Below are 13557 nucleotides of genomic sequence, written 5' to 3' on the forward strand. Positions count from 1 at the left end.
GGCACTTAACAACAACATATAAGCTGAATAACAAATCTTATTCTTGATTGTATACTTTACAAATGTTTATTTCTACATCTGTGGCTTGTATTTTAGTTTTTTCAGGGTTATCTTGCTATGCAAAATTTTAAATGATGATGTAATAAGTATTATTAGGAGTCTGGTGTAATGCTGCAGGATAATGTCCTGGACTGTAAAGTTGGTGGTTCAGTCTCTCCAGCCACTCCTTGGAAACCCTATACAGAGTCGCTATGAGTTGGAACCGACTCAATGGCACTTAACAACAACAACAACAAAGTGTTATTAATCTTATTTATTAAGGTTTGTGTTTTTTTGTTGTCAAAGAAATTCTTTTTGATATCTTTGGAAAGTTTTAAGTTTGACTTTTATATTTATACTTTAATCAATGTGGAATTTATAGTGTATGATACAAGGTCATCTTAATTTAATTTAATTTCTCCCCCTCATAATTATTTATTATATCCTTTTATCACTAATCTGTGTATGTGGATCTGTTCTAGTTTTCTATTATGCTCTGGTGTGGCACTGTAGGATAAACAATCGACCATAAGGTCGATTTGAACTGCAAGGTTGGAGGTTCAAATTCACAGCTGAAAACCTATCGGGGTCACTTTGAGTCAGAAGCATCTGATGGCACTTAAAAACAATAACCACAGTTACTTATTTCTGCAGCAGTAAGAAAACATGTATATGCTCTTTTATGAATTTATTACATGACCACCTTAGAATGCTTCTGTGACTTCATTATTCCAGAGGAACATCAATTTGATTGCTGATACTGAGTCAATGTAAGGAGCTCATACCACATAGCGTAGTGGTTATGAATCGGGCTGCAAACCTCAAGGTCAGCAGTTGGAAACTACCAACTGTTCCACGGGAAAAAGATGAGGCTCTCTGCTCCCGTAAAGATTTACAGCCTCGGAAACCTTGTACAGGGTCGCTATGAGTCGGAACCAACTCCACGGCACAAACAGCAACAACTGAGTCAATGTGGTCATTATCAGTTCCCTACCTTCACAAAAATAATGGAATTGCAATGTCTACTTGTTTTGCATTTAGGAATGTAATTTGGCTGATGAATTCATTCAAGAATGTTGTTGTTGTTGTTGTTAGTTGCTGTAGCGTCAATTCTGACTCTTGACAATCTCACTTGTGGAAGCTTTAAATAGAAGCTCTAAGAGTCAGACTGTCATTTCCACATCTTCCAATCCTGCTTCAGCAATCTCGTTTTCCAAACAAGAAGAGGAAAGCATCCTGAGGGAGAGTGACCTAGAGTGAGATAGATAGATGACCTTCAGTTGATGAGTCACTGAGTAAAAAATACATTTAGTTGCCTTAAAGTATGAAGACTTTTTGAATTGCTCATTAATGCAGTCTATACTAGTATGTTCTGACTAATACAGTTAATATTATGTAATTTTCAATTTGATGAAAGACAAATGGTAAACAAATACCCTGCATTTGTTAGAGATAATATTTTTAAGTCTCTCTCTTGTTTACTTTAAAAAAAATTACTCCTCACATTGTGTTACCCTTGTTGTTGTTAGTTGCATTCAATATACTCATATTCCCCTATAACCAGGATTTTCTTACCTGACTTGTCTTGCTCTGGAATCAAATGATATGCTAAATTAATTTGAACTGATTTTTTTTGAAAGCCTATTTTTATTTCCAAGTTTATAGTTTCTCTACTCTCTTACCTATATTTCCTCTCTCACCTGGTATTTTCTTCCCAGAATTATTTACGTTTTCAAAGATGAGATGAAAAGATCAATGGTGGTGGTGGTGATTATGTGCCGCAAAATCAATACCAACACATAATGACCCTGTATAGGGTTTCCGAGGCTGTAAATCTTTATGGGAGTGGAAAACGTCATCTTTCTCCCACTGAATGGCTGGTAGTTTCGAACTGCTGACCTTAAGGTTAGCAACCCAACTTGTAACCACTATGCTACCAGAGCTCCTTAATTTACCTAAAATTTCTAGTGATCATCTTTACAGCCCTATAGCGTGACAAGCACACTCCCCAGCTTTCTCAGCCTTCTCAGTTGATATGCTAAGAATTTTTTACTTTAAATTCTTTGTTATGGCTGACAACATTCGCAAATTTATATGTTCAGTACCTGTGTCCTAAGTCTGTTGAGCTAAGGATAAGATGGTAAAGAGAAGATGCAGAAGCAACACTAAGAAAGAACTTCCCAAGCAGAAATACCTTTTCCACATAATCTCTCCATTGATTACAGATTCCCTTATACTAGTAAATTCCTCCTAAACATGCAAAATCAGTGGTGGAAGTGGGAAAATACGTTTTTAATCATTCACACTTTAATGTGAAGTACGAATCCTTTGATTGGAATTTTCGACACCCTCGGAAACCCTATACAGGGTCGCTATGGGTCGGAACCGACTCGACGGCACTTAACAACAACAACAACAATCAGTGAGCTCTGGTAGCGTAGTGGTTATGAATCGGGCTGCAAACCGCAAGGTCAGCAGTTTGAAACTACCAGCTGTTCCATGGGAGAAAGATGAGGCTTTCTGCTCCCGCAAAAGATTTACAGCCTCGGAAACCCTGTACAGGGTCGCTATGAGTTGGAACCGACTCCACGGCACATAGCAACAACATCAGTGAACCCCAAGGAGCTCTGGTAGTGTACTGCTTATGAATTGGGATGCTAATCTCACAGTTAGCAGTTCCAAACTACCAGCTGTTGCACAGGAGAAAGATGAGGTTTTCTGCTCCCGTAAAGATTTACAGCCTTAGAAACCCTGTGTAGCATTGCTATGAGTCGGAACTGACTCCACAGTACATAACCACCACCACCATCAGTGAACCCCACCCAAACCAAACTCACTGAAGTTCAGTCGATTATGACTCATTGAGCCATAGGATAAGGTAGAACTGCTCTTTACCATTTCCCAGTCTATAAATCTTTATGGAAACAGACTGTTAGATATTTCTCCTCCCTGAAGCAGCTGGTGGATCCAAAGCACTGACATGTGGTAGTCTCCTAGCAGCTAGCTGTAATAAAGGTTCCCTGAGGAAGTAGACAGTTGGATGAGTAGGAGGAGTCATTTTAGATCATAGACTGGGGCAGACTTGTGGGTTTCATTCTGCAGGCTTTGGCTTTAAGAGGAATTTTCAGACTGAATGTAGGTGTGAGAAGCGATGTGGTAGTTGTTGTTGTTGAAGGTGCTATCGGGTCAGTTCTGATTTGTAGCAGCTGTATGTACAACAGAACAAACACTGCCAGGTTCTGCACCTTCCTCATAATCATTGTTATGCTTGAGCCCCGTGCTGCTGCCGCTGTGACAATCCATCTTGTTTGGGGTCTTCCTCTTTTTTATTGACCTTCCACTTTACCTACCAAGATGTCCTTTTCTAGGGACTGGTCTCGCCAACTTGTCTCTAAAGAGAATTTTGGTTGTAATTCTTCCAACACGGATCTATTTGTTCTTTGGCAGTCCATGGTACTTTTAATATTTTCTATCACCTTAACTCAAATGCATCAATTCTACAGTCTTCCTTATTCATTGTCCAACTTTCACATGCATATATGAGGCTATTAAAAATACCATGGCTTAGGCCAAATATACCTTAGTCCTCAAACTGACAACTTTGCTCTTAAACACTGGCATCAGCCAAATTCTTATTTGGCATTCTTCCCACCCCAAGTCACCTAGTGTGGATCCCTGGGTGGTGCCAACAGTTAATGTGCTTAACTGCTAGTCAAAAGGTTGGTGGTTTGATTCCAAACACATGGACTTTGGAAGAAAGGGTGGTAGTTTTCTTCTGAAGAGCATCAGCCATTGAAAACCCTATTAAACAGAGTTCTGTAACTCACATGTACTTACTATAAGTCAAAATTGACTCCACAGATTTTTTTTTTTAAAGTGTGAGTTATAGACATCCTGAACAATCATCTCAAATATAAGAGCTGTTTACACTAATAATAGTTACAGTAAAGAATATCAAGTGTTTCTTGTGTTTTGCCAAACTTCTTGCTCCTTGAAAAATGAATGATGATTGTTTAATTAAAGCTTTCATTTCTCTCTTTTTAGGTGGTTCTTTGGAGCAATCAAAAGAGCAGATGCTGAAAAACAACTATTATATTCAGAAAATCTGACTGGTGCCTTTCTAATCAGAGAAAGTGAAAGCCAGAAAGGAAATTTCTCCCTTTCAGGTACAGATAGTGTTTTGTGTGGTTTAAGTATGTGTTTTGAGAGTCTGCAGTCATGAACCTGCTGTGTGAACTTAGAAATGTTAATTTAAAATATGCCTTATTTCTTATCTGCATAATAAGACCAAAATTAAATCCACTGAAGTTCTCAAGAATAATATGAAAATTAGCAAAATATTTCTATCTAGAGCTAGAAGTCCCTATAAACAGTTTCAAATACATGCACGGTAGATATGGAATGAAAACTAAGAATCTGGCTTCATTTGCTCACTTATGGATTATCTGGGAGCCTTCTAAGGAAATGATAAGCAAGAGACAAGAAGTGCACAGTTGTCAAAATTGATCTTGCCCCATTACTTTATTCATTCATTGTTTGTATTTCATTTGTCTTTGCCTGGTAAATAGAAAGTAAATTGAAAAGCTGAATTCAAATGCTTTTAATTAACCCCATGGCATGTAAAATTTGTTTCAATGTAGAATTTCAATTAAAAGAATCAAATACATTTCTACCCTAGGCAAGCATATCCTAGGAAAAAGAAGCACAGGGAATCTGAGAAACATCTTTTATAGTTATCCAAGTATATGCTTACATAATTGTTTTTAACATTTAAAAATCTGTAGTTTAGATATAGTTTGCAATGTAGCTGCAGAATGCCTTTTCTTAAAGAGTCTACTCCAATTCATATCCATTATGAGACTTTCTTTCTTCTCTCCCTACTTTGAGCTCCTCTGTATTGTGTATGCCTGTCATTTATTTGTGTTATTCTCTTTAAAAAGTATTCTGCTTTTTCAGCTAAATGTGAACCATTTGGGGAAAGCGCTTATGCTTTCTTTTCTCCTTGTTGCCTCACAATAAATGTGTATTAAGCAGAATGTCTATGGAAATTGCAACATCCCTGAGTCCACATTCATTGGGAACTTTGTCCTGGTCTGAACTCAGACCAGGTTGTGTGCGTATTTGGCACTTGCTGTACTCCTTCACATTTGGTGGCTCCAAATGTCAAGACAGATGAATTGGAGCAGGAGAGAACCAAGAGCAGAGGTGTTGAGGTGACGTTTTCAGAAGGGTCTCTACTTCACATCCTGCCTGCTCTGGAACTGAGCAAATATGGTGTTCCAGAATCACATGGACTCAATTTCATCCCTACTTAGTTCCCTGGAAAAAAAACGGCTAGAAAAACCTGTTTTGCTTACCATTCTTGAAATGTGCCTGAATATGACGTGACACTGATCTTTCTGAAATTGTTTACACCAGGGTGATGTTAAAAGTATTGAATTACTGATGTGAGGTGGGCATGAGCCACCTCACATTAGATAGGGAATTCATACCAGTGTACAACTGCTTAATGTAGGTGACAGAAGTGAATACTTTATACAATAACAGTTTTTTCTAATTTTAAAGTAATATAAAGATTTACAAAACAGAAAAGGCCAAAGGAGAACAACTGAGACTACCAAGTTCTAAAGATACATTATTTGTAACAAAATACCTTTTTATGAGGCTTCTACTATGCCTGACCTCCTATAGGTATATTTATTTTCACACATATAAATCCCATACACAGAAAATAAACACTATCATGTATATATATATATTGTTGTTGTTGTTAAGTACCATTGAGTTCATTCCAATTCATAGTGACCCTGTATAGGGTTCTCAAGGAGTGGCTGTGATACAGTGTATTATTCTATGGAATCACAGCAGGACTCTCTCTCTCTGTCTATGTATGTATGTATGTATGTATGTATGTATGTATGTATCTATCTATCTATCTATCTATCTATCTATAGATAGATAGATAGATAGATACATACATACATACATACATACATACATACATACATAGAGAGATAGAGAGATAGATAGATAGATAGATAGATAGATAGATAGATAGAATCCTGTTGTGGTTCTGTGGGTTAATGCGCCAGACTGCAAAGTTGTTTGAACTGCAAGGTTGACATTTAAGCTCACCAGCTGCTCCTTAGAAACCCTATACAATGTTGCTGTGGGTCAGAATCAACTCAATGGCACTTAACAACAATATATATATATGTGTGTCTATTATACATATATACAACACACACATATATACATATATATGTATGTATATGTGTATATATGTATATATATATATATTGTTGTTGCTGTTGTGAAGTGCCATCGAGTTGATTCCTACCCATAGCAAGTCTGTATAGCGTTTCCTAGGGGAGACTGGTTAGCTTGAACCACCAACCTTATGGTTCAAAGCGACTTTGTAGTACAGCACATTAACCCACAGCACCACACCAGGACTCTGTACTCACACCAGGACTTCAGTGCAATCCATACTGAAGAGTGTATGTTGTTTTAGTGCTGTCGAGTCTGTTCTGACTCATATTGATCCTGTCTGCATAAGGTTTCCAAGGAGTGGATGGTAGGTTTGAACACCTGACCTGTGGTTAGCAGTCCAGTGCTTATCCTGCAGTGCCATTTTTGTTATTTCTGTAAAATCCTGTGAAAATTTATGCATACCCTTTAGTATTTTTGGCATTATTTATGGAAGTCATCTACCTTTCAACTGTATGAGTGAGTGTATCATCATTTATATTTAGACTAATTTACATTTTGCATATTTTCAACTATTTTTTAATTATAAATAATGTTACAGGGATATCCTTATAGGTAAATATTTGACTATTTGAAAAAATTCATGAGAATATTGTATTTAGAGAAAGAAAAAATGAATCTTCTTGAAATTACTATGCTCGATTATGACAAAGAAGAGCTGTATGAGAATCCCATGTTTAAATGCTCCATACTTGCCCATTTAAGCTCTGGTAGTGTAGTGGTTATGAATCGGGCTGTGAATTGCAAAGTCAGCAGTTCGAAACTACCAGCTGTCCCGCAAGAGAAAGATGAGGCTTTCTGCTCCCGTAAAGATTTACAGCCTCGGAAACCCTGTACAGGGTCTCTATGAGTTGGTACTGACTCCACGGCACTTCACAACAACAACTTGTCAATTTGCTTTATGCCAACATTTATATATCAAATTATATAGTCATTACTTAGTCAGAAGCTAGATTAAATGTTTTAAATTAGCATTAGTATATACAAACACTAATATTTCCATAAGGAAAACCAGCTAAAAGTAGAATTAGCTACGTCATATCTTTGAATAATGTCCAGCCGGCAGTGACTGTTCTGAACACTCTCTAAGTAGAATGTTATGGAACAAAACAGTTTTGCAGGCTTAGAACAAAATTACAAGGATATTGGCAGTTATGTGCTGTGAATACACTAGTGCTTACTTATGGATTTAGGGAGTTTATGATGGCCTTGCTTAGAGACCAGCATATCATTATAGATTCTTTTTCAATGAACTCAAACAATTTAGAGTCTTTCAAACAAATTATCTGATTGCTGTGTATTCACTGGGGGACAGAGTAAATGCAGAGAATTATGTTCCACTGAAGGGAAAATTTTCTTATTAGCCAGAGGGAAGGTTATACAAGAGAAAAATAGAAATAAAAAGATCTTCAATAAATCTACATTAAAACAAACAAGCCAATTTCTGACGGTTGATTACCACTAAGGATCCTCAGCTACACCACTCATAGATTTATTTCTTCATGCAGTTGTCTTCTTAATCAGTCAGAATGGATGGGCTTCAGATTTGCTGACCGCTATGTTGCTAAAAAGAACCAACTAATATCCCTTTTCTATCTCTGTCTTTCCTACATGAGTTTTCCTTAGAAGCATTGTCTTTATTCCTTGGGCTGTGATGGCTTGTGGCTGTCAGAGAAGAGCTTCATGAAGGGGCATGATTTATTGATGCTGTGCAGAGGGCTCTGAGAAGCAGCAGTCCAAGGTTGGGGTGGGTGCTAATTGGGTTTCTGTGATCCTTGCATGCTGTCGACTCTTGTGAGGTTTGAGTAGATCTGGGATGAGAGTTAGGGCCATGACACCTCTCATATCGGCGAGACACTAATTAGCTGTGAATTACAGCAGCACTTTTGGATATTACATATTATATGTGGTATCCGAGAATCTATCTTCATTAGATGCATGACAGGTAGTTTTAGTGGCTCTACTGTTATTTGACAGTGGCAGTGAATTGTTTTGTGATGGAAAATTTAAAATTCCCTGCCAATCGGTTCGGCTATTGTGTGATTTCAATTACTTTAAAGGAAATTTTTATTGTTACTCTAATTAATAGTAATTTGGTATGTGCTGTCCACTAAGCATTTATATTGGAGTCCTAGTGTGATGTTGTAAGATAAGCACTGGACCGTGAGTCACAAAGTTGGGAGTTTAAACCCACCTCCTCAGAAACCCTATATGGGGTCACCATGAATTTGTAAGGGACTCAGTGTACTTAGCAACAATGAAACATTTATATTATGGTTTCATGTACACTTGAGGGCTAACAACGAGTTGCAGGTTAGTTTTCTAGAAGATAGTCTGCATCTTATTTTGCAATTTTACTTTAGGCAAATCCACATATGAAAACCTATAGACTACCAGAGAGAATTCCATCCAGATGTCTACTCTTTCAAGAATGCATGGTAATAAATGGAAAATAGTTGAACAATGTCTTGGTAATTTCTTCCTAAACATGCAAAATTGAGAAAGCAAGGCAAAATGCTCAACAACAATTTTAAAAGAGATGCATCCTGGGGCTTATTTATATGTTTATTTCTTTCAACAAATGTCTAGAGTGCCTACTATTTGCCAGTCTCTCTGTTAGGGAAAAAGGAGCTCTGGTAGCGTAGTGGCTACGAATCGGGCTGCGAACCTTAAGGTCAGCGGTTCGAAACTACCAGCCGCTCCGCGGGAGAAAGATGAGGCTTTCTACTCCCGTAAAGATTTACACCCTCGGAAACCCTGTACAGGGTCGCTATGGGTCGGAACCGACTCGACGGCACTTAACAACAACAACAACTGTTAGGGAAAGGGCAGCAAAGATGAACAAGGCCCAGTCTCTGTCTTGGCCTACTTAATTTAGATGAGGACTGGAACACCGTTGTCTTGCTCTGAGATAAATGGAAGCAGGAGAGTAAACTTCTGACAGGTATTAGGGAAGGTTTCACAGAAGAGGGAGCATTTGAGTTTTTGATCACTTTGTGTTATAAGGTAACTGTGGGAATGATTATTTCTAGAGTGTACAGAGCTCAGATTTTGTGTTTTGTGAGTGGTGGGCAGGGAGGGGTTTTGTGCAGGTATGTGTGTTGGGGGTAGTGAGAGAATATGGGGGCTAGGAGGGTGGTGAGATGGCTTAGAGGAGGGAAGGGATAGCAGAAAATGAGCCTGGAAGAGTAAGTTGGGGCTAGAATGTGTAGAGTCTTGTGTATCATGCCAGGAATTTGGACCTTATTTTACTGAGGAAAGTTAGAGGGAGAAAAGAACATGGTCTGATCTCTACCCAGTAAAGGTTATATGAGGGTGCTACAAAATATTTATGGAAAAAATGGATTTGAAAGATAATGGAATGTTTCCATGAACTTTTTTGAAGCCTTATTTTATTATAGTAATTTCTTCCTAAACATGCAAAATCATCCAATATTTGATGGGGTTTGGGCAGTAAGGCAGGTAGAGAGAGTAACTTTTCATGACAGTATAGAGAACAGATGAGAGTTTTATAGTAATACTCGGGGGAGAAAGGGAGAGAGGCAAACCCAGTGGCATCATGCAGCTGTTTGATAGCACATGTGCAATGAGAGTACAGTTCTGCAGAGAGCTGCTACCAGACCAAGGTTCAGCTGCGCCAGCACAGGGCATCCCCAGGAGGATATAGGGCCTTATTCTCAGTTGGTCTCATTTTTATGGTTTTTAATGGGACAAGTGTGGGAGTAACCCTTGGACCAGAGATAGAAGGACTTAGTGGATTTAAACTGGCTAAGTTTCAGTATCAACAGTTTATAGGGCTTCTTGGAAAGCTGAGCACCTATGGGCTGTCAGAAACGGCATCTTTTCTTGTGTGGAAGAGGAAACCACAGAGATTGCAGGAAGTTGACTTCGGGCACAATCTCTCTTGTTGGGGTTGGGGATGATGGTGCTTCAGGCCCAGTGGGTCTTTTTTCCTTCTAATCTCCAGAGAGCTCCCAGAACTGTCTATTAGACAGTCCTCCTTACCTCCACAGAAGGCAGTCTGAGCCAGGGAAGAGGTATGGGGAATGGAGAGGAGAGATTGGAGGTAAGACGTATTTAGAAGGTCGAATTGAGAGGAATTGGTGGCTGATAAGAAATGAATAAGATAAGAGAGAATGAAGAATTTAGGATGGCTTAGGTGACTAGGAGACAGTGATGGCTTTAGCCAAGGTAAAGTATACAAGTATGTTGTCGTTAAGTGCCATGGAGTTGGTTTAGACCCATAGCAACCCTGTATAGGGTTTCTGACACTATAAATCTTTATGGGAACAGAAAGCCTCATGTTTCTCCTGCAGAACTGCTGGTAGTTTTGAACTACTGATCTTGAAGTTAGCAGCCCAACTCATAACCACTACGCTACCAAAGCTCCTTTATACAAGTATGTTGTTGTTGTTATGGGCCGTGGAGTCGGTTCTGACTCATAGCGACCCTGTACAGGGTTTCCGAGGCTGTAAATCTTTACGGGAGCAGAAAGCCTCATCTTTCTCCCGCGGAACAGCTGGTAGTTTCGAACTGCTGACCTTGCAGTTCACAGCCCGATTCGTAACAACTACGCTGTATAGGGAAGAGTAATTTATAGGGGGAAAGGATAGGGGATGGAGGAACATCGATTCAGAGCTGTTTGACATAAAATTACATTACAGTGAGCATGTAAGTACCATAGAGTGTGCAGGACTTTTACAATAGGAGTTTGTAACTATTGTGAGATCCCTCCTTGAAAATGTAAGAAACGATATGCTTCTGCAATGGCATAATTTACTTAAAAAATAAATAAACTAGAACTTTTAGAACCAAATGGATATATGACTCTAAAGCAGTTGATTGCTCCTGCTCAAAATAGTGCACAGTTTTTTAAACTCTCTTTATAAAAGGAGTATCACTTTATATTAAAGACCCTTACCTGGGCAACTGCATTCTCATTAAGGACAACTTTGATACTTGGAAGTGGTCATCTATTTGAAGCAACTTTATCAATAACATGGGTAATTACCCTGAGGAATGCCATGGACTTATATCCTTGTAAGTATATCTGCATGCATTATAAATTAATTCTGAAGACAATTTAAAATGTAATGAGAACAATATCAGCTTCATTAGGAAGGTGTGTAACTTCTCATGTTGACCCTGTGTGAATCTATGTATGAGTAACTCTTTCACTAAGGGTGAACATTTGCTTCTCAAACTAGATTGTCAACTTCTTGAGCAGAAGAAGCATGTTTTCACAGTGTCTGTTCCAGAAACTTCTATAAAGACAATTGAGACTTAAATATTCACCTCTTTGGTACAACCAGAACACAAAGAGAACAATGACACATTGTGAAAAATGTAATTAATGTTGCTGATCAATATGTGTAGAAATTGTTAAATAGGAACCTAATTTGCTCTGTAAACTTTCACTGAAAATACAATAAAACATTAACAAAACAAAACCAAAAAATGCTCTCCTCTTTTATCTCTACTCTGTTGATGTTGTTTTATGCTATGGAGTCGGTTCTGACTCATAGCAACCCTGTACAGGGTTTCCAAGGCTGTAAATCTTTAAGGGAGCAGAAAGCCCCATCTTTCTTCAGTGGAACAGCTGGTAGTTTCAAACTGCCGACTGTGAGATTAGCAGCCTGGTTCATAACCACTGCACTAAGGAATAAACTGAGCAAGGTCATTGTCACTTGCTTAAGTGTGAAGTCTGGGCCATGCAATATCACAAATATCTTGTCTGCTGTGTCTCAAATTGATTTTAAAAAGATAGTTTCTCACATTGACAGGTTAGTTATTTCCAGTAATCAGACTTTTCTAGAGGAGACAGAATTGGAAAAGGATTTCACCTGCAGTCTGCCCCTCTACTTCTCTGCCAGGCATAGGATTTAGACACATACTCACTTCATACTGGTCATTGTGCTTCCGTTATTGTTCCCAAACTTTTCTAATTCTGCTGACTCAAACCAATCTGACTGTTTGTCCCAATGTTTTAAAAAGACTCTGTGTTGTCATCGACTCCCTGAGCCATCCATTCATTCTTCATTTAAAATTAATGTGGACATTGTGACTACCAGAGTTCGTGAGTAATTCTATTACTATTAACCACAAATATAAATGAAATTACATATCCCTTGGCAGAGGCGGGTATTAAGTGACTGGAAAAGTTGTTCCTTGAATCTATACTGTGATGAGACTATATAGATTCTAGGAACATTTTATATTGCCTAGAGATATTTTGGAAACTCTGGTGGCATGGGGGTTAAACACCTACCTGCTGACCCAAAGGTTGGCAGTTCAAATTCCCCGGCCACTGTGAGGGAGAAAGACGTGACTGTCTGTTTTGTAAAGATTTACAGGCTTAGAAACACTATGGGGCAATTCTACTTTGTCCATGAGGGTTGTTATGGCTTAAAATCAACTCGACTGCAGTAGGTTTGGTTTGTTTAATAAAGATGCTTTGCTTTTTTAAAAGTGCACATGCCTCAGAAAGAAAATTTTATGTTAATAACTCTAGTATCTCATATAAATTGTATTAAATTTTAAACATGTTGGTGCCATCTTAGAAAATGCCTTTTAATTAAAGTCATAATTTAGTTGTGTTCAGCTTAATTGCGAATATCATTGCCTATAATAACAAGTGAATTTTTTCATGAGTTATAGTATATGTTGCTATTTCTTAACATTACTACTGATAAATTATATTTAAGATGTTTTAAATATTCTATAAAGTTAAATTAACTTTTTATTATGCTTTATATATGTATTTGTATGTATATCAGTGCCTGTATCTGATGCACAGTTGGGGAACTTTGCTCACTAAGTCAGTGGCTCAAGGAGAAGTCTTGTATCTTATTGAAAATGCAGAGCTAGAATTTCTAGAAGCTACAATATTCTTTGTTACTTTTTGTTGTTCAGTGCTGTTGAGTCAGTTCTGACTCACAGTGATTCTATATAGGGTTTCCGAGGAGCAGTAGATGAGTTTGAACCACAGATCCTGTGGTTCAAACTGACCTTGAGTTTGAGTGCTTATCCTGTGGTGCCACACCAGGACTCCACAGTATTCTATTTTTTGGTTTGCTTCTTTGTTGTTTCTTCTTTTGCTCATATCTGAACCTGATTTGTCTAAATTTTCCCTTCTGTTTTTGTTTGCCTTTCCCTCTCCCCCCTTTTGTTCATATATTGGTATATTGAGCTATTTGGAGGAAAGCATTACAAATAAACATGTACACTATTGTCCTTTGAAAGGTCTCT

The 13557-nt window shown here is 38.1% G+C and overlaps 1 protein-coding gene across 1 annotated transcript in view; it reads left to right on the top strand.

The window, feature by feature from the left end:
* Positions 1–13557, top strand: part of FRK (fyn-related kinase) — a 185727-nt gene that overhangs the window by 96808 nt on the left and 75362 nt on the right. The window contains exon 2 of the mRNA XM_006839914.1: positions 4084–4205. Coding sequence (XP_006839977.1) covers positions 4084–4205 — 122 coding nt within the window. The remainder of the gene's footprint in view (positions 1–4083; positions 4206–13557) is intronic.

The sequence above is a fragment of the Chrysochloris asiatica genome, unplaced genomic scaffold (assembly GCF_000296735.1).
Source record: "Chrysochloris asiatica unplaced genomic scaffold, ChrAsi1.0 scaffold00027, whole genome shotgun sequence".
In the NCBI taxonomy this organism is placed as follows: Eukaryota; Metazoa; Chordata; class Mammalia; order Afrosoricida; family Chrysochloridae; genus Chrysochloris; species Chrysochloris asiatica.